At 56.0% G+C, this 22602-nt stretch overlaps 5 protein-coding genes across 5 annotated transcripts; 3 read left to right on the forward strand and 2 right to left on the reverse strand.

Annotated features, from left to right (window-relative positions):
• Positions 1-1339: 1339 nt before the first annotated feature.
• J7T55_009993 (cAMP-independent regulatory protein pac2) lies at positions 1340-2689 on the forward strand (the record flags this gene model as incomplete). Its single annotated transcript, XM_053143966.1, has 1 exon — positions 1340-2689. The coding sequence occupies one exon, from the start codon at positions 1340-1342 to the stop codon at positions 2687-2689; it is 1350 nt and encodes a 449-aa protein (XP_052993511.1).
• Positions 2690-11003: 8314 nt separating this feature from the next.
• On the reverse strand, positions 11004-12274 carry J7T55_009994 (uncharacterized protein; the record flags this gene model as incomplete). Its single annotated transcript, XM_053143967.1, has 3 exons — positions 11004-11167; positions 11459-11817; positions 12141-12274. The coding sequence occupies 3 exons, from the start codon at positions 12272-12274 to the stop codon at positions 11004-11006; spliced, it is 657 nt and encodes a 218-aa protein (XP_052993512.1).
• Positions 12275-14395: 2121 nt separating this feature from the next.
• Positions 14396-15595, forward strand: J7T55_009995 (histone h1; the record flags this gene model as incomplete). The annotated part of the gene is made up of 6 exons (XM_053143968.1): positions 14396-14461; positions 14519-14545; positions 14727-14749; positions 14872-15002; positions 15129-15352; positions 15413-15595. The coding sequence occupies 6 exons, from the start codon at positions 14396-14398 to the stop codon at positions 15593-15595; spliced, it is 654 nt and encodes a 217-aa protein (XP_052993513.1).
• Positions 15596-17507: 1912 nt separating this feature from the next.
• J7T55_009996 (uncharacterized protein) lies at positions 17508-19559 on the forward strand (the record flags this gene model as incomplete). Its single annotated transcript, XM_053143969.1, has 1 exon — positions 17508-19559. The coding sequence occupies one exon, from the start codon at positions 17508-17510 to the stop codon at positions 19557-19559; it is 2052 nt and encodes a 683-aa protein (XP_052993514.1).
• Positions 19560-20173: 614 nt separating this feature from the next.
• J7T55_009997 (uncharacterized protein) lies at positions 20174-22165 on the reverse strand (the record flags this gene model as incomplete). The annotated part of the gene is made up of 2 exons (XM_053143970.1): positions 20174-20293; positions 20399-22165. 2 exons carry the CDS (start codon positions 22163-22165, stop codon positions 20174-20176), a joined length of 1887 nt encoding a protein of 628 aa, XP_052993515.1.
• Positions 22166-22602: the final 437 nt, after the last annotated feature.

Here is a 22602-nt window from a genome sequence, read left to right on the forward strand (position 1 = left end):
CCCCCCCTTGTACCTGTCCCTTCATCCTCGTTCTTTGTTGCAAGGTACTTGGGTACTGTACCTCACTGCATACGATCCTCACTCATCCCGGCCCCATTTTTTTGAGTCTGGGCATATGGCTTGGCATGGCACCAAGGAGTCTACTTGGTACTTGGCTCGGAATTACCACGAGTCTAGCACCGCACAGGCAAGGAAGAGGCTACAGGGCCAAGCCAAGCAGAGCCCAGCAAGCAGGGTTTCTCTGTACCGTATTATGTACAGCACTGCACAGTCCAGCCCACCCAGAGCCCGCACATGAACGTCCTGTACTCTATTCTACTTTGGCTCTGGCTCGCCTGTGCGGCGAGGTGGCCTCATTGCGCGTACCACAGTACGGGTACCGCTGGCTGGTTGGCCGCTGGCCCGCTGCTCCTGAACCCTCCTTTGCTTTCCAGTATACCCACAGGGCCAGCCTCTTAGTGCCTCTGAATTGCGTGTCGTCTTTCCCAAGGTGGATATGCCAGTGTTTTGGGCGGCGCCGTGTGTCAGGATTTATATACACGCTCCTGCAGGCCTGCTCCCACTTTCACAACCACCAAGGCCAAGCTTTTCTTGACCGTCCCATCCTTCCAACAGAGAGAGCCTGTCACCCTGTGCGTCTCGAAGGGCAAACAGTTCCACCGGCTTTTTGGGACGTCTGAGACTTTTTATGAATCGCCCTCCCTCGTACTCTCTTCTCTTTTCTCATCGTCGGCTGCTGTCACACATCCACTCACCTTTTTCTCCAATCTCCGTTTTTATCTCTTCTTTTTTAAGCATTGTGCAACTTCGCTCCCTGAGATCGATTTGCCCGTCTCGTCAATCGTATCTCGACTACTTTTGGGATCAACCGGGAACTAACATCACTGCCCGTTAAAGAGGAAACAGCAATACAAGAGATCCACGGCAGCCCTCCACACCAAATTTTACCAAGGGCAGCCTGCCTCGGAATACAGAGGGTCTGCTCACTGCCCGCAGCCCCTTCACGCAGCCCCTGCCAACCGCACAGCGCAGGGCAATAACGCCAATCAAAGGCCGATCAGCCGGGTTGCTCCTCCCGGTGGGGCGATTGACATAGCGCCGCGCAAGCCTCGCTCCTCCTGAGTTGCAGGACAGGGTGTTGGTGCCCTATCCAGACAACCATATTTTAAAAGTTACTTTTCTCGATTCGAATGGTGGGCCCACCCTGCAGATCTGGGGGCCATCTAGATTTCGGGTGCACTTGTATTTAGGAACTTCAGCAGCCTGCCACACTGCTGGGTCCTGACCTCCTTCACATCTTCCCACACTTCAACCACCTTCCAGCCTACCCACATATCCCATGGCTGTGCGACAAAGTAACATGATGGAAACCTATCACGGCCTCGTGCGGACTCCCGCAGACGCAATCAAATTATTTGAGGCATGCAGGCTCGGCCTACTGCCTCGTGTGCAGCGCAGATTATCAGAGAAGGAGCGCCAGTCAATCCGATCCGGGTCGGTCTTTGTTTGGGACGAGAGGGAAGCCGGCATGCGCAGGTGGACAGACGGAAAATCATGGAGTGCGAGCAGAGTCTCTGGCAGCTTCCTCACCTACCGAGAGATGGAGGGCAAGCGTGGCGGCGGCTTTGGCGCATCACGGAGGAGCGCCGGCAAGACACCAGACTCTGGTCGCGGTAGCGACGAGGACCCCGACGACGGCGAGCCCGATGGATACCGGTACAAGGCCGACGGTCTCATGAAGCAGTCCTTCAGCATCACCACCTCCCAGGGCCAGCACCTCCACCTGATCTCATACTTCTCGCGCCCACACCCCAGCGAGCCAGAGCTCCCACAACCCAGCTCAGACCCCAGTCTGAGGCACATCGTGCCCGTCAAGGGCATGTACCCCGAGTCGAGCATGAACGAGCAGCCCGTGCCTGCCATGACCAGGACACCTATGGCATCTGCATACGCACCCGCACCACCACACCCAGCACAATACCACCCACAATACGCACAACAATCACCATACCCGGGCTGGCCGCCCTCTCCAGTTGCGACGCCGCCCTACAGCCACTACACGGTGTCTGCTCCTTACCCGCCAGCACAGCTACCACCACCACCACCAGCCGGGGTTCCTTACCCGCCACCTCACCACGGCCACCCTCACCAGTACCTCCCAGGGCCGCCTCCACCGCACCCTGCGTACGACCGCCCCCAGCTGCCACCACCGGGATCCGCCTCGCAACCACGAGTCACCCCGTCAATGCTGCCGCACTACAGCCAAGGGCAACCACAGCTTAGGTCGCCCCATCTGGCGCAAATCAGGATAAACGAGGAGTCGCCACGCCTACAACAATTACAGTTGAAGGCTGGCGGGGCTGGACGGACGATGCCCGGGCCTCTGCCCGCAGTACACAGCTCGACGCCACCTCCACGCGCGTTGTCGCAGTCGCCACCAAATGTCGGTAACAAGGCCAGCCTTTCAGCGCTGCTGCACCCCCAACCCACACCGACAAGCTCGGAGCCAAACAGCGCGGCGGGCAGCAACAGCGCGACGAGCAGCCCCCGTGGAACCGGTGCCGCCATGGGTAGTGGTACTATGAGCAGCAGCGCCATGAACAACGCTGCCGCGGCGGGGTTGATGGCCAAGGGTTTCCACGAGGACGCAAGAGCACTGGACGTTCTCAACAAGAAATTTTCCATTTGATTCTCGGTGGAACGGGCTCCAAGCACACGAGAGGCATAGTCAGGTCAAGGTGACCTGGGATAGGGAGGAGTCATTGCATCGTTACGGCGTCCAGAGCAGGACATTGAAATTGGCGAAAAGCTTTCTGCTTTCATTCGCGTTGCGGGAACGTGTTTTTCTTGTTCTATTTTCTTTTTTTCACTGAGGCATGGTCGGGAACAATATTTCCCAGTAGGTTTCTACCACTGGCAAGGCGTAACGGGGGAAATACCAGGAGGAGATCCCACAAGGGAGGTGGGAATATGGACTTAGGTAGCATCATTTGGTGAAGACATCTTCATCAAGCCTAGATAGCTTTTGCGAATACTCGAGCTATTTCTTATCACTGCTTCTTGGCCTCATGTCTACTGTGACAACCTGCTTCATTAGCTTCTCCCGAGCGCCAACTTCAGTTGTCCAGTACCAGTTCACAAGCTTCCCACGACTGCCATTCTTTCAGCGGCCTCCATCCTCAGCCCACCTCGGATTTACAGCCCATGTACCCTCGCCCGGTCCGAGTTTATGCTCCCGCATCGTTCCTGCTTACCAAACAGAGAACAGTCGTCGTCACCGGAATCCGGCAAGGCGGAAGGGGACCGGGGGCCAGAAGGGGGGAGACTTTTGTCTAACCGCCGATTCCCATGATAGGTTTTTTTTATCCCGACTCCAGTCGATCCCGACTCCAGTAGTCGCCTCGGCCCTTCTCCCTTCTCCTCTCCCTCGCCCTCCTCGTCGTCACCCAGGACCCGCACCGCCCGCGCCCGACCCAGCAGCTCGGGTGATGAGGCAGGCTCCCCTTTGGGCCCCGCCCGTCGCATGACCCTCTGCCTATCTATCTCTCTATCTTTCCTCTGAGTGTGTCCATTCCGCGCAAAAGGGCAGAGACGCGCGGGAAGGGAGGGTCACGCTCGCCCACATCCCGGAGGTGGTGTTGCGTGGATGGTGATGGATACCCATCCCATTTTCCGCGGTGCCCTATTTCCCACGATGCGGCTCTTTCGGCGGGCGGGTGATGTGGGCAAGCGCGGGATCGCGGGCTGTGTCTTCGGCGTCTTTTCTCTTTTCACACTTCCTCTGTTCCTGGGGTGGGCGGGAAGGAGGCTGTCGTCTCTTCCTCGTCACCCCCCTTCTGTTCTGATACAGGGGAATGGGAGCAGCAGCTATCGTCCCCGCCCCCCTCTCCCTCCCTCCCACTGTGTTTGTTTGGTACCTGCCTGTGCACTCCGCCAAGATAGGGGGTGGAGGGGGGGACGAGTAAGCTTAATATCGCGAGTCGTACGCTCGACGCATGCCTGCTGCCCGGGATGGGTGACTTTCTCTCGGAGAGATACGGTGTCAATTTCTCTTCTGTGTACCGGCCTATTATTTCGCTGTCTGACTGACTTGGTTCGCTGGTTGACTGACTAACTAATCGAGTCGTTCTATCCCATGTACACAGTATAGACTTACACAAGTCCAAAGTCTATTGCTCTTCCCTATACGGTACTGGCAGATCAAAGTGCAATGACTCTTGTCTAGCGGGTTAAGTGGGAATCACGGGAAGCGGGTTACGAGCACGTTTATTCTCATCCAACGATACCTGACCAGGTCGAATGATTTCCCGCGCAATCCACGTACTCAATCCTCGGTTGAAGCCCGTGGTGGCCAAATAACAAAAAAGTTTGCCCAGGTTTTTTGGACCGCGGCTTGTTCAATTAGACGCTTGGAGAGGGTGGGCGCTCGGGATTACGAGTCCTCGCAAAGCAGCCCTCCCCACATGGCTCGTTCCAGCCCATCCTCACTAGTGTTTCTATAGAAGAATGGCTGTGCCTGTCTCTTTTCGGCGAGCTAGCGTCTTATCCCAAGCCAATATTAATATAATTGATTTGTTCCTGACGTTCCCTTTCTGATGGGCACCGCCCCCACTTAGTTTTGTTTAACCTCGTCCTGTCGGGGAATTGCGCCCTTCTAGAACAGGTCGATTTGTGGGGGTCCTATTTATTTCTTGCGGACGGGAGGGCGGGAGGGTGCAGATGGCGACGAACAGCGGGACTGTTTGCGATGGGTGGTGACGCGTAAATGGCTGTTTATGGGTCTGTTTCCTCGAGCAAGTAACAACCGAGTACAATTGAAGGTTATGTTCTGTCTGCGCTTGGCATTGCCCGTGGTGAGGCTGCTGAGAACACATCCTGATGCAGACCCGGTCTCTCTGCCGTGAAGCTGGCTGGGTCTGCAGCGGGCGGGCCATCATCACGCGAGCAATTGATTGCTGTTCACGCTCGCGACATTTCGTACCAATGCTCACCAACGGCCTGCCCGGTGCCAGTAGTACTTCGGATCCGGAGGTAAGTAAGGAGAGAGCATAGGCCCCAATCGTCGATTAAAAGTCCCGGCCAGGCCCGCGAAAAAATTGCTGCTTTCCCACGCCGGCCCACCGCCACCGCACACTGACTGCCGGACGGGCTGTGCCCGCCGGGGACTTTATTAGGAGAGGAGGCGCCGCCGGGCCGGCAGGTGATCCCGTCCACCAGACATGTCACATTTTCCCGTTCCGGCCGTGACGATCGCCTCATCGCTGGCTCCTCACGGAGAGGTGCGCCGGTCAGTCCAGTGCAAGTCCACTTTGCGTCAGGGGGACCGGCGGTTGATCCCAACCTCCAGGGTCTCGCCTAATTATTCCGACCCAGTACCCAGACCCAGGTCCTGCGGGATGGGCCTTGATTAAAGATGTTCGCTACCGCTGAAATGCCTTCGCGTCCTTATGTTGCGCCGCCCACATATTGTCAACTAACTTCGGACGTTGTGAAACGGTTTATCCAACGGGCGATGGGTTGGCCGCAGGTTGGGACGGCGTTGGTATGATGCCACATTATGTCACTGCTCTCTGATGTCCTCGCCACGTTTCCCCGAGCACATTTTGTTTCCCAGAATAGAACGCTGCGCCCGCCGACGGGGTCATCAAGTGTTTGGCCTGCGTGGTCTTTTGGGTCTTGGGTCCGGTCCGGTGGGTCCCCCTTCGCTGCGGGTTTTTGGCTCAATGGGAGCAAAACCTACGCATGCAGACTACCCGCTTCTGCGCATCCACATATTTACGAAGTTCAGGAGTAGGAACCCCCCCTCCCCTTCTCCCCAGCCGCGCGTTTGTTTCTGGTGCTTGTCGAGTTGGTTCGCAATGGCCTTCCTGTTAGGGGACTACCAGAAAAAAAAGGGTCGCCCGCCCTGCTGGCCCGCCCCGCCCCTGTGCGGACGTAGAGGGCGTCCAGAAGTAGCACCGAATGACCGCCGAGCCAGCCATACTGAGTGTCGCTTTTCTCCACAGCCTCCGAGAGCTGTTGGCGACGACACAACAGGCTGGTCTCTCTTGCGGGCTGGCCACTCGCCCTGGTGCGGCGGCTATGGGTTGAGGGCTGGCGCGTGCCGTGCTCGCCCCCGGCGTACGAGTCGGTGGCGGCTCGTCGTGGGTAGATTGGCTCGCTGGGTGGCTGGTGACGAGGTGCGGCTGAGGCGGGTCATGCAAGTCATACGTACGCGCTACTTGCCCGCTCTGTGCTGGGGACCGCCGTTGAGTTGCTGCCCACGGGCATGCCTGTCTATGCCTGTCCGTCTGGCTGACTGGCTCGCTGGGCCGCCGGCGAGCGACTCTCTGGCTGTGCACCGCAATTGGCAGGTGGATAAATCCAACACTGTGCCCATGGACTGGCGGTCATGCGTCCAGCAGAGCAATTACGTAGGGAGACATTCGGAACACCCGGTCGGGGCGCCAAGGCGAGGGAACTGATTCACAAAACAATAAGGTTGTTTCAACGAGAACAGCTGGCTGGGAAGGCCGGCCAGTCGCATAGGCACGGATTGGGGGGAGGAGAGGGGTGGCAGGAATAATCTCCGTGCTTGGCTGCAACCCTATGTGCGAAGAGCCCCGAAGCTTGGCGTGCTTGTCACGAGTCGGTTGTCAGACGAAATACATAGAACGACCAAAAAAAGGTTTGTGGGGGGGCTTCTATTCTCTGACTATACGTATGTGTTTGTCTTTTCGGGCACGGTATGCGAGCGACTCGCTCGGCGGGAGGAATTACCTTTGATGAAAGCAGCTCGTGCTCTTTGTCGATCACTTCTTGGCTGTCTTTGAGTAGGTGCGCGGGCTCCATACTCTCGCTATCGCTCCATCATCCCTTTCCAGGTGACGATCACACGGGGCGATGGAGGCTGGATGGGTTGTGAATGCGTCAGGTAAACGCAATCGGTCAGGTTGGTTTTGAAACGAGGGGCCCGAGTCTTGTGTTCTTGATCATCGTCATCTTTTTGGAGGGGGCTCTACGAGGACACCTGTAGTGATGTGGGCAGGGGACCAACAGAGACGGACCCCATCAAATGGGGCCTCTCCAGCAAGTAGGTGCCATGGCAAGTGGGCTTCTTCCGCATTTGCCGCAGGCGATCGGCGACGGGGTGCCCGGACGCATCAACTTAATCTGGGCCACCGTTGTTGGCAAGGGGCCAAAGAGATGGGACGAAGCCAATCAAGATGAGTCGTTGGTGAGGTCGCAGACTATGAATGGGGTTGACGATCGGCGCAGAATAGTCTCTTTGAGTCAAATCTGCTCGAGGATGGAGATGCTGGAGCTTGATTTATTCTACGGAGACGAGATCCGTCTGGCCTGCTGTGCAAGACTGTGTGGAATAAATGCCAACAATTTAGTAACTCCAGGTCCCCTATTCCGGCTCAGCGTGGGTAAAGGGGACATCGAACCACTATCAGGGGAACAAAAGCACATACCAGATGCTGCTGATTGACATGTCTCATTTTGGTGTGTAATTATTAGTATTTACACTGAGGGAGATTGATGAATGGACAGTCCATTAACGATTTATGACAGATCGAAACATCTATTGTAGCGAAATGTAAACATTTTCATTTTAGCCTGTGGGCTTGTCACTTTGAGATGACCGAGCTTCGACCGAGCACAATTTTAGGAAGACTTTAGCAGCGTGGTTCCGGGCTGTACGAATACTGCGCGGTTGATATAGCGATGGCCAATAGATCGGGTGATAGTCTGAGACAATTGAATCGTAGAACTATGTACAGTACTTTCGAGTTGGACATGTCAACCGCGATAAAGTCAGCAAATACTACCTCATTACACGCGTTAATGAGTTTCAGAAGTAGTCGATATGGAGTCGGCGTGCGTATGTTGCAACTGTAGATCCGGCTTCATTCTCGGTGCTCCGAGTCTGTCTCGGTGCTCCGAGTTCGCTGCCGCTGCATATCGCCTTCGCTTCAGACAGAATTGATTACAAACATTGAAGACTAGACCGAATGAAGATATTGTGTCCAGCTAGAAGTGGCAACTTCTTGACTTTGGGAGATCATCGGTGGGATTATTTGGCTGCCGGTATTTTTGCATGGCATCTATGGTCCGTTCTTGATCGGGCATGGTCCGGAAGAGTGCGAGAAAAAAACTCTTCTGCAACCTATGCGGATATGGGGCGAGATTGAGTCAACGGCGTATTGATGCAATCTGACCTCCAAAGACGAATGATCGGAGACTCTCTAATCATTCGTTTGAGACGCGGACACTTCTTTTAGTCATTGACTTTACTAGAATCATGGGTGTTCGAACGTCCCATGGAATGTATTTGTATGTGGATCAGAGTCTGAAAGTTAAGACTGGAATATTCTAGGAGCTCCGTAGAGGAACTCCGTAGAGGCTTGAGAAAGCAGTCTCGAGGCCATGACTTATTGTGGTTACGGGCCGTTTCCATGTAGTTTCGCGTATAAGTTCTGAGAAACCTTTAACACCATGAAGAATATATATATTTATATGGCTGGTCTTCCTCAATAATCGCCTGAGCGTCCGTGGCTGTGATGTTGACGGCGAGGGGCCTTGTATGCAATAAGTGAGTGTATTCTTGCTCATTGTCTAGTTTCCTAAATTAGGCCTGCTCTCTTAATGGAGCCAACATCATGTCACTTTGAGATTTCAACCATACTTACTCACTTTCGAAATCAAGAATCTGGAAATGACTTTGATGCTGATATTTTGCTGTTCTACCTCATATCAACCGCGGTGATTCGCCTACTACGGTTGGCCCCATGGCGCGATACTGATACAGTCGATGGAAAGAATGTGGCGGAGGAAGAAATACCCTGAAGACATTCGATATACTCTTCAATGTTGAAAAACAGACAGAACAATATGGAAAGCATTTCGCCAGCCCCAAACACCTCCAAGTTCTAAAAAAAGCTGCTTGGCCCCGAACAAGGTCTTAGTCAATCAATTCAAAGATGAATTCAAATGGGAATATAAATTGGAGACAATGCTTATTTGGAGGTGAGAATTGTTCGTGGAGTACCCTTCGCGTCATAACGCATCAATCTGCTTCTTGACGAATTCTGATCCCGTCCAGCTGAGCCGGAATTCCCATCATTCTCAATGAGCAAGTGTACCCTCGAGACACAGAATGAGGATTGTAATTACACTCGCGAGGAAGACGATTTATCTCTGCACATCCAGGATACTCCGGGACGCAGGTAGTATTGTACTTATATGTACCTGCTGTGATTATTTTGAAATGCCCAATGAGTTGGTCCCGGGGCACTTCATGGGCCAATTATCTTGCTTCTTCAACAAAATTTTAATCACGTAAGTAAAGCCGTTCTTGAGTCCCGCAAATTCTTTCTTTCACACAAACAGGAAGTGGTGCTCTCTTCTCAACGAACTTCGCTGCCCTAAGAGAGCTCTCTATCATGTCTCGACTCGGCGTACATCACGGAAACCCCCCCCCCAAAGAACTCTACGACTTTTTCGAGATTATCTAAATTTGGGAACGTACAAAAAATCGATTATCGATTTTCTCGGGTGGTCAGTAGCTCCTGTGGCCTTCAACATTACGTGCCATTCATCTCTCTCCTGTGGCTCAAGAGGCAGCCAAGACGTTAATTATGACTAGAGGGACCCATCACTACCAAAATCGTCATATCTCAATCCAGGGTATACGTCAAGGGTGTTCAATATTATCGATGTCAAACAGCTGGAGCGCCTCAGTAGATCACAATGCATCGGAGTTGGATCACGTCAGACGCGGCCGCCAGAGCCGATCCGCCGCAACGATCCTCACTTCCTTCTTTTCTTGACTGCTTAAACTACCAACCAAAATGTCACGAAAGTTGATGAACGCGACATCACCGAGTCAGGAACCCGTGATGCGAAGCGGTAGGCACCCAGATCGACTGGCCGACGACACACATGATCCAGCCAAGCACCATGCCAGACACAGACGCAGAGACGCGCCTAGGCGACAGAACAAAGTCTAAGCACAACATTGGAGGGCGCTACGAGGCCGGTGGCACCGCGCTTGTCGGGATCTGGTATAGCCGTGGCTTTGCTTCGGTCAAGCATAATTCATCCTGGGGATACTAAGACCAAGCTAGCCGGAATTGATGTAGTGGGAGGTGAGACACAACTATCAATAGAAGGAGTTCAGAGCGGCGGGCCAGAGCCGGATGGCATTCCAGGCCATGAGTTGCAAAACGTGTGATTGACTTATTAACTCCGCGGGACTCGCAGTACACTGAATCAAAAGGTGGCACGTCTAGCTGCGTTTATACAGGCGAATCGCGGCGACACCAGCCGTCTATGATTTGACTGCACATGGGCGCACATTGATGTCTAAGTAGTGACGGTGTATTTGGCTGTATGGGCAGCTCCTTCAGTGGGCTCTTACTTGTCCGAAGGAACTGCGTGACCGGCGAGCGTAAACACTTCGTATACGATCCCAGTTCCCGGCTTGAAAAGTGATGTCACTCATACGAGGCTTTGCAAAGTCATAGCAAGATGAACAGACGCAGTGACCTTAGGACTTAGCCCGGCTGTGCCTTACTAAGTTGCCGCCTGTCCACGGCCGTCCAGATGAATCACTGCCAATTGATCCAGAGACTCCCATATCACCACTGGACTTCTGTTCCTGTGCCGTGAAAAGAATCAGCCGCGTTTGACGTCTCTTCTTGACGTTACCATGTCCTGGCACATGCTGTGCTCGAGTTGTCAATGATGGCAGACAGAGAGTGTTCGGGGATATAGCTCGCAAGCATCTCGAAGTTTGCCAGATACCCGACTGGCATGTGGGAAGGGATCGTGAGAACAGAGACCCAAACACAGGCATTGACGAACTGTCTACATGATATGAGGTGCTCCCACTGCGGTGAAGGTACACGTAGACGTCTGGGATCACTGCGCAAGCATGCTCTGATAGCACCAGGCCTCACTGGCCTTCGGGTCACACACTGGGTCTCCAGGCTTCCCTGATGACCAGGAAGACGCCGTCAAGATTCGTTTTCACCGCGTCGAGCCCGTGCTCGGGGCTCTGGGTGTTCATCGCGTGACCCGGTCAACGCCCCACCGACGCGGGCACCCTTCTCGATCCGGATCAGCGATCGGAGTTTCTCGTGAAGTCGGCTGGGCAGGTTGGCTATGAGTCGGTCAAGCTCTGGCAATGCGCGCCTGTGTCAAGTAAGTAATGAGCAAGCCACGCTGTGAGGTGTCCTGCATCCGGACAGCTGCGATATGCCCGCTGTCCTGCAAACGCTCAATGGCGAGAACAGCAAACTAAAAAGTGTTGCGGTGAGCTGCGGGGAGCGAGGCTGGGCTCATCCCATATCGAGTCGACTAAAGAAATGCAAAAAAGTAGCTGTGATTTTAGCAGAGGCAAGTGACGGAGGTCTGTGTTGGCTTTCGTCTAGACCTGTGTCGGTTGTGGTGGCTGTGGTTGTGATCGGACTGCCGAAGCTCATGACACGTGCAAAGTTTCGTTTGTGTTCAAGTGCAGCAGGGCCAGTATCGTTTCGTGCCGGCATTTCCGCGTCGCAAGGCATATCGCAACTGCTGAGATCGAAGACAGCTGGGGACCGTCGTTGTGCTGTTTTGTCGCAAAATGGCGCCGGGCTCGCCCTCGGCCACGTTGTTGTCAGACGCCATGTCGTGTCACCACTGGCCACCAGCCACCTCTGCCAAACAGCGGTTCGGCGAACCCCGGTCGGCGACTGAGCCGTCGAAGGAAACATTTGAGACTGTTCACTGGTCTCGCTGAGAGTGTAGTCGGCGTGTGTAGGACTGTCTTGTTTCTTGCATTGGCGTGGGCTGGGAGGTGTGTCGCACGGAAGGGAGAAATGGCAGGTGCCAACAACACACAAATTGCGGTTTCCACCAGAGTTTCAAGGTTTTTATTGGGAGACTCTCGATAACGAAGACTTCATCTTGAAGTCTTTGGCCAATGATGCTTAGTTAATAGGCATCCAGGTCGAATGTTGTGGGAATAAGTTGGCAGACCACATTGGTGTGCAGAAAATGCAGGTGGTCTGGCTTGGGGCGCGTTGCTCACCACAACACATCTCGCCCATGCCATGCAGCCATGATTGCCAGCTTCCTTATTGAATTGAATCAAAATCATCGCAGTAGCTCACTCGAGCATCGAGAGATATTTCAAGTCATTCCACTGACAGTATTGTTGAGGAGGGGAGGTGGAAAGGTGGAAAGAAGACTGCATCGTGGACACGCGATCGTGGCCCAGAGCGCGACTTGACAAGAACGGGTGCATTGCGACACGGTGGTCCAAAAAAGATGCAAAAAAATCGGGATGCCCTCTAAATTGATCCACTGATGATGCCCAGAGCACGAATTGAGTAAAAAACCAAATTGTGGTGGCGTGGGGGGTGGAAGTTGAAAATTGGTCGTGAATTTGCGGATAGCTTCACGATGCATCACAGACGCGACCGGGCGACAACACGGAAAAAGTGACATTGGCTGACCCCAGTGATATTGGGCATTAATACAGCACCGATATTTTCGAAAATACGCCTATTGGAAATCTGACGTTTCATTTGATCAGAAACTTGTATTATATTTCTAGAAGACATGGGTTGTTGGCTCGCCATTGGGAATGCGACTGAACAAGTCGCAGTTTGGTCGAGCTGCAGAAGTGGGCGCGACACGCAACATCTCGAGCTGGGCTGGGGTTTGGCCGCCAGCAAAGACTGCGAGTCCTGGGCGGAGCTGCATCGGCCGTCAATGCACGCGAAATGCTAAAAGGAAAGCTTAAGGCTCGAGAGCCAATAATGAAAAAGGGTGTGGCAGAGGGATTGAGAAGGGAAGAAGAGGGAGAAGGCCGGGACGGTCGAAGAGAAGAATCGGGGGGATCGAGGTGATTGACGTGAGAGCAGCGAGGACGGCATGGCGATGGCAGCGGGCTGATTGAGAGCAAGAGAGCAGAGGAGGGGGTACAACAGGCGAGACGTGAGGTCGAACTGGTGGGCCCAATCCAGCTTAGCGCCAAGGCCCTCCCGGACAGGGATGCGTAAATCTGCTTATTCCATGCTAAAACACGCGCCTGAGGAGCCGTGCAAGTAGCAATTTGGCCAAGATTCTGCTCCATCTGCGCGGCCAAAACAAGCAGTTTAGCCAGCAGTCCCCGTACTTTTATGGTCGTGGGCTATTTTTCGATTATACCCCGGCCATTCCAGGCACCCTGGACCTCTCGGGCCATATCGAGAACAAAACTCAGGGACCTCGGGAAGCTTCGAAATGAAACCATGGTAGAACACAGAGCAGAACAGCGAGGACCCATCACCAACGACATTTTACGGGAGTGATATGCTGGAGATAAAAGTAAAATGCCATCACTGAATAAAGCCTGTCTCATGCAGTTATGGTGGAATGGCGTCAGACACGTGGAGTGGGGGGAGAAAAACACATGCCCGGATGTATCTCGTCTTAGTCCCCGCCAGGGAGGAAGTAGGGTCAGGGCTTGTCTATGTGTGTGTAAGGTGTAAGGTGTAAGCTGGCCCAGCTTGACTGACAGCCAGCCTCCCCCAACCAAGCTCAAGCTCACGTGCTGCAGCTGCACGGCAGTCGGATGCGAGTTTGGGACGGGAGCCGAGTGGTGAAGAACTGCATGCATGTGGTAGAATGGCCAGAGGTAGATGCAAGCTGCAGGCTGCAAGCTGTAGGACGAAACAGCGAAGGAGTCAGGAAGCTCGAGGGTGCGCAGTAATAGTCCTACTCAGAGTAACGAAGGAGGGTGGGTGAGTGGGTAGGTGGTAGGTGATAGGCGAAGCATGATAATAATAAGGCATGAGGCACAGCACAAGACAAGACAAGACAAGATGAACAGTAAACATGGTAGACAGGCAGACAAGCTCAGATTCCAAGCCAAGGTAAGTTTTCGGGTGGCACTAGGAGGGAGAAGAGGAGGGAAGATGGAAACAAGATGCAGAGGGAGATAGAGAGAGGTGGAATGATGGCTAGGTTGGGCAGCTGTTGCCCCAAGCTCCCCAAGCTTGCAAGCTCCCTGAGCTGTCTTGTCTATCTTTCCTGGAGCTGGAGGAAAAGGGTAGGAGAAAAGGGGGGGATGGTGGGCGGCGCAGGAGGAGGAAGTGTGTGGCCTGGGCGTGTGTGCGTGCATGCTGCGGTTTACTGATTGTGCATCCTCGACCCGTTCGCCCCGCTCTCGTATATAAACACAGGCGCCCACCACGACCGCACCCTCCTTCCGCCCCGTTCCCTCCGATCTCTTCCTCTCTTCTCTCTATCCATCCCACCCCATCTTCCGTAGACAACATCAATTCGGCCACCGTCCATCCCGTCGCCAATTCTCTCCATTTCGACTCCAGTCATCAACACAATCAATCCAACCAGTCCAACCCAAACCCCATCCACCAAAATGCCTCCCAAGAAGACCGAAGGTGCCACCAAGGCCAAGGCTCCCGCCTCCCACCCTACCTACCAGGTTTGTCGCCTTCGCTCCGGCTGTTATTCATGTGTATCAGTATCTAACATCATACAGGACATGATCTCTGAGGCCATCACTCAAGTATGACACTCTATTCCATCCTCTCCGGCGCATCACGCGTCGCACCCATGTGTTGGCTGTCACGCGCCGACTGATGCACCACGATGTGTCATGACAACCACGCAAGGCAGCCGCCACAGCTTCATGTCTTGTCTGTTCTGTCTTCGATTTCACTTTACTGACGCGTCTTGCCACTTTACAGCTCAAGGACCGCAATGGATCTAGGTGAGCCAGCTTCTACCCCAACTCGGCCCTCACTCGTGTTTCATGCCCCGCTTTTGGTGCATGAGGCCATCGTGACTCGGCCTCGATGTGAGACAGGACCAACGCTAACATTTACCCAACAGCCGACAGAGCCTCAAGAAGTATGTGAAGGCCAACTACAACATCCAGACCCAGACCGACTCCATGTTCGACTCGCTGTTCAACCGTGCCCTCAAGGCCGGTGTCGACAAGGGTGTCTTCGTCCAGCCCAAGGGTAAGCACCTTTTCATGCTCAGTCCTCCCTCATATGCTTTCACTCATGGGGCTTCATTCATTTTATTTCTTAAATGATTCAACACTTCATCTCTTCATTATCCAATTTACTCACACCATCTTGCAGGCGCATCTGGCGGTACCAAGCTGGCCAAGAAGTCCGCCCCCGTCAAGAAGGAGGCTGCTCCCAAGGAGAAGAAGCCTGCTGCCGAGAAGAAGGAGACCACTAAGAAGGCGACCGCCAAGAAGCCCGCTGCTAAGAAGGAGGGCGCTGCCACCAAGAAGGCCGCTCCCAAGAAGGCCGCCTCCACCGCTGCCCCCAAGAAGGCTGCCCCCAAGAAGAAGGCTGATGTGAGTCACCAACACAAGTTGCCATCAAGATGAAGCCGCCCGACTGACAAATAACAATAGGCCGCTGCCCCCGCTGTTGTCGACAAGCCAGCTGCTCTTACCAAGACCAAGTCTGGCCGTGTCGCAAAGACCACTGCCAGCAAGCCAGCCAAGAAGGCTGCCCCAGCAAAGAAGGCCGCCGCTCCCAAGAAGGAGAAGACGCCAAAGAAGGCGGCCTCTACTGCTGCTGAGTCCAAGGCATAAGGTGGTCCAGAAAGAGATGTTTCTGCCGTCTTCACACTTTGAGTTTGTTTTCCGCGTGTAGGGAGGTTCCATTGGCGTTTGGGGGAAACAGGATTGTGGGTTCATCAAAGGGGCTACGTTCAGTGTATCTTGCTTGGGTCGGCACGGCGTGCGCATTCAGGTCGTGGGCCATCAACGAGTGTATTTAGGAGGGGAGACCATGACAGGACTGTCTCGGGCTGTGTGGTGCGCGTTCTGCGTCCAGCACGGTCAGGCCCAACAGTGTTATTAGCAAAGCAGACGGTCACGGAGGGTGGGCTGACAAAGGAAAGGCACTTGTAATTATACCAACGAGTCTTGCTGGTGTTGAAATTGCAAGTTCGGTCATGTTCGCAACAAATGTCGTGTCCTTTAGGTGGCGGTGTGTGTGATTATGTGTGCCTAATTTGTTGAGAGATGGGTCTCAATCCAGGCGCGACGCGTGGTGCAAGGGGCTGGTTTGTTTACTTCCTCCACTGTGTCAGGCCTCACGTGCCAGGTCATTTCGTCCTACTCGACATGGAAATTTCCTTTCAGCTTCCATCTGGATTGCGAATAGGATCTAGTGCATTTCTGAGTGAAGGCATTTTGTGAGAACACGAAGCTTTCAATCCCCAACACTATGCACGAGGACTGGGTGGCCGACGGCGCATTGAAACGACCATCCATCACCCGATCCCCATCCCGAGGTCGCCCGTGCTGTTGTACCTATTTTCAGACTGAGGGAGCATTTAACTCCGTTCTTGAACTGACTTTTTTTGGGATTAACAAATGCATGCTATTTCCCAGGCCATAGTACGCAAGCAAGCGTCTTGTTGCACGTCATGTTTCAGACTTGCCGAGTTGGCGCACCCCACGCAGCGAGACGCATCGTTGACAATTGAAACGGACGGGCGGGCGGGAACGAGTTGGGCTGGCTCACACCCCGTTGGACAATGACGTTCCGACCCACTTGAGGCTGACAGACAGCTCATAGTTCTCCACGTGCATGAGTGCCCAGGCACTCTATGTACTATGCATGTGCTGGCCTACCACATTGCCTTTTATTGCCTGAGATGAGAAAGCTCGAACGGAGGCGAGGAGAAAGGAGACCTTCTTGTCGGGTATGGAAAGAAATGGGACCGGCCCGTCACACACATGTGAAGATCAGGGCAGAGAGCAAGTTCTGGTTACGGTAAATAAGCTCACGGTGACTTGGCCAGCCTGAAGAGTGAGTGACACAGGGTGGATTGGGCTGGGCTGGGCTGGGGTCCAGGTTGGTCGATCGCCCGCCGTTGATGCATCATGGCCCGTGCGGCGCCCGATAAGGAGGATGACGATCTTATCTTGCTTGACCCTGGGCCTGCACCCTGCTCCCTGCTCCCTGCTGCTGTGGTGGTGCGAGACGGGCGGGCTGGCGGGCCATAGGCAGACTAGGACGGGACGGTTACCGGTGGAGACGAGACGTTGACCAACCCAACGGTGACTGTACTGTGCTGTAACCGTAACTCAGACCTCACCTGCCGAACATACTTGCTCTGCTCTCTGCTCTGCTCTGCGCAGCACACCACAGCACACCACAGGCACAGCATTTCCCGCAACATCCCACGACAAGACACGACACTACTACGCAACCTGTATATACCTGCTGGGGAACAATTCATCTCTACTCCGATCGATAGCCTGCCACAATACGACCCTAACTACTTCCCACCCCTCAATCTGTCTCGGCCTGCACCACCTGCAGCCAGGCTTGGCAGCCTTGATCCGATCCCGTCTCATCCGCCCCCAGCGACAAACCTCGCGGCCAAGCTCGGTCAGACCCCTCGGGCTTCACCACCACTTGCCACCTCGACAATGCTACAACACCTTCGTGACATGACAAGACTCCCAGCTTGAATATCCACCGGCCGCCATGGCTTCTGAGTCGGGCTTCGGCTCTCATAATCCCTTCCGTCGCAAGACAACCGCCGCCCCGGGCACTGGAGCTCAAGCTCACGACGGAGCTGGAGCTGGAGCTGCCCCGCCTTCGTCCTCAGTATTACACGCGGACGCACGAGCTCCCACCTTTGGCGACGATGACGCCCCGTGGCCGCAGGCACCACATCGTCCCAGCGGTAACGACTTTGCTAGGTCCCTGAACTTGCTCCCCAAAACCGATGCTCCTCCTCCGACCACCTCGTTTCAGAAGAAGAAGCCCGTCAAGAAAGTTAGGGTTCAGAGCCCCCCGCCCTCGAGTCCCGAGTCCGCCAGCGCCGAACGCTCGTATCCCAAATACCCGCTTCCCCCACGAGAAGACGGCGACAGCAGCAGTGCCAGCTCTCCGTCTGTTAATGGCGAAGCAGAAGACCCTTTCCAGAATGAGGCGCCGCCGCTTCCCGAAGATGCCTTTCCCCCAATGGAGAGGATAGAAGCCGCCCAGCCGCAGCCTTACACCGGGCGCGGGCCGCCTCCCAACCCTTTCCAAAAGACATTAGAGGACATGGAGCAAGCTGCAAAGGACGGCGGGTTGAACTCAGCAGAGCATGCCTCTCCGGCAGGGAAAGGTCTGGACGTTGAGGCCTTCAAGAAGCTACTGCTGACCGGGCAGGGACCCGTTCCCGGGGCTGCCGGCACGTCGGGTTCGGCCACTTTGCACCCCACAGGTATGGCCGGTGATGGAGGGAGCATGACGGATGCCTCGTCGGTATCACGACAATCCATCTTTGAGGCCAATAATCATACGCAAGAATCACCAAGGACGTCACACGAGATATCCGAGCCAGAAGGCGACGAGGAAAAGCGTAGTCTGATAAGTACGCCTCAGCCAAAGCAATCCGGATCACGAAAGAAGTTGCCGCCCCCTCCTCCAGCAACAAGACACGGCAAATCCATCAAGGTCGGACCGGTCGATCAGAACCGGCCTCAAGCATTGGAGCGCCGGGCCTCTGGAGGATTGGCTGATTCGTCGTCCGGCCGGAGGTCTTCTCTCAGTCCTACGGATATCAACAAACCACTTCCTGCGCCTCCGTCGCGATCCGAAAATGACCCTAAGGAGAGCATATTCGACCAGGAAGCCGCAGGCAAACTGCCCGAGGTCGACATTGATCCTGAAGCCGACGTCGTGCCTCCGCCGAGACCACCCACCCCGCCAAACATGTCACATTCTTCCTCTACTCCTGTACAAAATCCAACGTCAACGTTGAGGAAACCCGCCCCGCCTCCGCGCAGAGGGGCGCATGGCAGGTCCGAGAGCAAATCACAGGCCGAGCTCCCCGAAGAACCGGCCACACCCTCTCGCTCTTCGATGGATTCGGTCAGGTCGCGCTCGTCCAGCATACGACTGAGCACTGCTGCTCCAGTCCCGCCTCCGCCGAGGAGGCCAGCTGGCCATCGGTCATCGCCATCTGTTTCTAGCCCCGTCGCGACTACTCATTCCCCTGCATTTCCGTTCCCAGCTGGACCGTTGAGTCCTACTGGTGATGTGACAGGCTTCACACCTGTTCCCTCCCATCTTGCTACCGATGCGAGTAGTACTACAACAGGCTCAAGTACTTCTCTGGCTCCTCAACAACATCCGGGCGTCTCCAAATTGTCGCCACCTCCACCGCCGCAACGAAACCCATCCCTGCGCAAGGGCGGTGCTGTCTCGTCCAACAAACCAAACTCATCCAATCCTCTTGACGCGCCCGCGCGGAAAGCCGGCCGCGAAGGCGCCGTGCCGCCACCTCCGCCTCCGAGGAAAAGGGGCAGCAGCCGTGGCAGCATGGAGGGCTCGGCGCTGGATCCCAAGGGGAACAGTACGGAGAGCTTGCGGAAAGTTTCCGGTGACAGCACCGCTGGGAACGTGCCGCCCGTGGCCGAGGAGATCGAGGTCGCGGATGTGACCCCGTCGGACGAAGGCATCCAGGCAATGCTGGCGGACCTGGACGCGCTCCAGAGGGAAGTGGAGGCCGCGAGGGCGGCTGCTGCTGGGGGCGGTGCTTAGTAGGACTTCCCGTAACCGGCGGAGAAAAGAAATGTAAGGTAGGGTACAGATTGAGTTTTGAAGGCCCCGTGGTGAGGGCTTGTAGTCCATTGCTTATCCTCGTCGTTGACTCAACATCTACATGGTGGTTATTTGTATATAGACGGATGGCGCAGCATGGGGGTGCAAGTCTTGCATGCTCTTATGAAGGCAGCGAATTTTTGTTTAACCTGACTACATGACATTGGGGGGTCATTATGTATATTTAGGCGTGAGGTCGTTACAATTGTTGCTGTTAATAGACCATTGACAATGAGTAGACTTCCATGGGATGGTGAACAGTCCGACGCATCCAAGGGGTGAAGAGATATCTGGGGCCTAGGCTTTGTGAGCAGCATACCCCTGAGGCGCAAGCTAGCTTCATCGACCTGCATCGCCGGCCGAACAGAAGTGCCTTTCACAGATCTGCTCGAGTAAGCAGCATGCAGCCTCCACTCATCACGAGACACGGGAGAGAAGCGGATCCAGTGATGAACTTGATTCAAGAGTAAAACTTGATGCTTCAATACAATTCTAACCCTCAACGCCAGACACCTGTCAATGCAATCGCCCGTCCATGCCACAGACTATCGTGCTCACATCGGCCTCCTGAAGGGGTGCGCCTCCGTGTTGAGGACAAAGTCGTCCAGGCTAATCAGATCCGGCGGCGACAGCGCCAGGTAAAAATATTTGAGCGTCTCGGCGAGCCAGAAACTCTGCAAGACGGTCAGTCAGCCAATTTGTCAGCGAGCAGGGCGACAGCAGAGAAAGCAGAGAGCAATAGCAATCAGCACCACCGTGGATCCCCGATCTCTACTCACCTCCATGTAATCCTCCTTCTCGAGCGGGTACTCAGCACGCGTGACGTCCATGACCGCCGCGTTGGCATACTCAGTCTCGGTGCCGTTACCGACGGCGCGGAACATCTCCCACGCGGCCTCCTGGAACTCAGCGCGCCCCGTCACGCGCCACAGCACGAACAGGCTCTCGATGGCCTCGGGCCGCAGGATATACCGCGGGTCCTTGGCCGTCGTGAACCCCAGCGGCAGGTGCTCCTTCCACTCGGCGCGCAGGCGCCGGCCCTCGTCCCACCGCTGCTGCGACCAGGGGCACTGCTCGCGCGACTCGCACGCCACCGTGTTGAAGCGCTCGGGCATCATGCCCGTCGGCATGGCGCGGTAGGCGTAGGCACACCCGTGGGCGAGCTTGGCGCCGACGTCGACGTAGTCCTCCCGCGCCAGGACCCGCCCGCCCAGCGCGTACGTCCCGCCCAGGAAGCAGGCGAGGTGCTCGCTCTCCGGGTCGAGGACGGCCTGCCCCCGCTGCGGCGCGTTGACGTTGCCCGCCAGGAGCACGTCGTTGCCGCCCGGGAGCATGGGGCGGAACAGCATGTGCTCGTTGGCGGCGTCCATCCACCCCGTCGACATTGCGGCGTACTTGGGCTCGTGGCCGTTCAGCATCGCGTGCATCTTGACCACGTACTCGAAGAGCGAGTCGGCGCCGCTGCCGAGCGAGAAGGCTGTACCTGTCACTACGTCTGGCGTGCTCATCGAGATCCATTGTGGCCATATCCCCGGGAGGTTGGTCTTGTTCTGGCCTTCGTAGAAGAGGTCTGCGATTGGTGCGATGGCGCTGTAGTACTTCGGGTCCCCGGTGAGCTGCGTCAGCCGCGTGAACTCGAGGAGCAGCGTCCCCGGCGACGCGGCCACCACGCCGCCCTCGACCTGCAGGCCCTCGCCGGACTTGCTCTGGTCCATGTCGAAGAAGTCGACCGGCATCCTGCTCTCAGTGTTAAACCCGGCGAACAGCATGTCGCCCAGCTCGACCGCCTTGGCGAGCAGCACGCTGCGGCCGCTGAGGTCGTACGCGGCCATCAAACCACCCAGGTAGCGGATGTTGGTCTCGAACATGTTGACGCGGGGCGACGTGGACTGGCCAAAGTCGATGCGCGCCACGGCGTCGACGGCCTCGTCGAACTCGTCCCGCAGGCCCATGATCCACAGCGTGTCCAGCGCGTCCACCAGCGTCGCCGCCCACCCGGAGAACTGGTCGCGCCCGCCGCCCGACACGGGCAGCAGCGCGTCCTGCATCCACGCGAAGCGCCGGTAGCTGCGCCAGTTCTTCTGGAACAGCGCGCGCACCTCGGCCCGCCGGGACTCGCGCACCGCCGCCGCCGCGGCCGTCTCGGCCGGGAAGCGGTGCTGGATGCGCGGGAGGGGGGCGCCGCCGCCCTTGCCCTTCTTGCCCTTCTTCTTCTTCCCCCCGTCTCCCGTGGGCAGCGGCACCGGGTCGCCGCGCGGCGGGTACCGGAAGCGGATGGCGGCCCAGTCGAAGCTGCTGGTGACGTCCCAGACGCGGCGGGCCGAGGCCTCGTCGTTCATGTGCCGCTCCAGGCGGGCCGACTCGAGCTCCCGCCGCGGCGCCCACGACGTGTAGACCAGGTACACGAGGAGCACGCCCAGCAGCGTCAGCGCCACGTCCTTCCTGCCGAGCCGGGCCCGGCCCGTGAAGGGGGACCGCGGCAGGGGGAGCGGCCCCGACCGGCGCTTCTTCCGCACCTTGTACGGCGCTGGGGGGTACATGTTCATTGCTTTGATGAGACGGATTTCACCCGTGAGGCATTGAACGGGCGTTAGGAATGAAAAGCAGGGTACTTAGGGGGAAGCCTCGTGGGAAAGACAGGTCGTGAGCATGAGAGTGTCATTGTCATATGGGACGACGCTCCCCGAGGGAGCGTTCGGAGCTCAGGGCGAACATTGCCCTTCGGCGTTTCAGGTACCGCCATTCCGCGCTGGTACGCGAGTGGGCTCGAGTGGGAAGAAGGTTCAGGGTCTTTCTTTGTTTGTGGCCAAGGTGTCCGATGCCAAGAACGCGGCAGAAGGGGAGATCGGCCGAGGGTGTTTCGACTCCTGGGGCTTCTCGTTCCGGTTTAGCTTTGGCCCGGATTCCAGTGGGGCTGTGGCTTTTACACTTTGTTCACAGTCAAGACGGCGTGTGCTATTGGGCGCGAAGGCAGCTGTGAGAT

The sequence above is a fragment of the Diaporthe amygdali genome, assembly GCF_026229845.1.
Source record: "Diaporthe amygdali strain CAA958 chromosome Unknown NODE_15_length_991109_cov_64_707514, whole genome shotgun sequence".
NCBI lineage: Eukaryota > Fungi > Ascomycota > Sordariomycetes > Diaporthales > Diaporthaceae > Diaporthe > Diaporthe amygdali.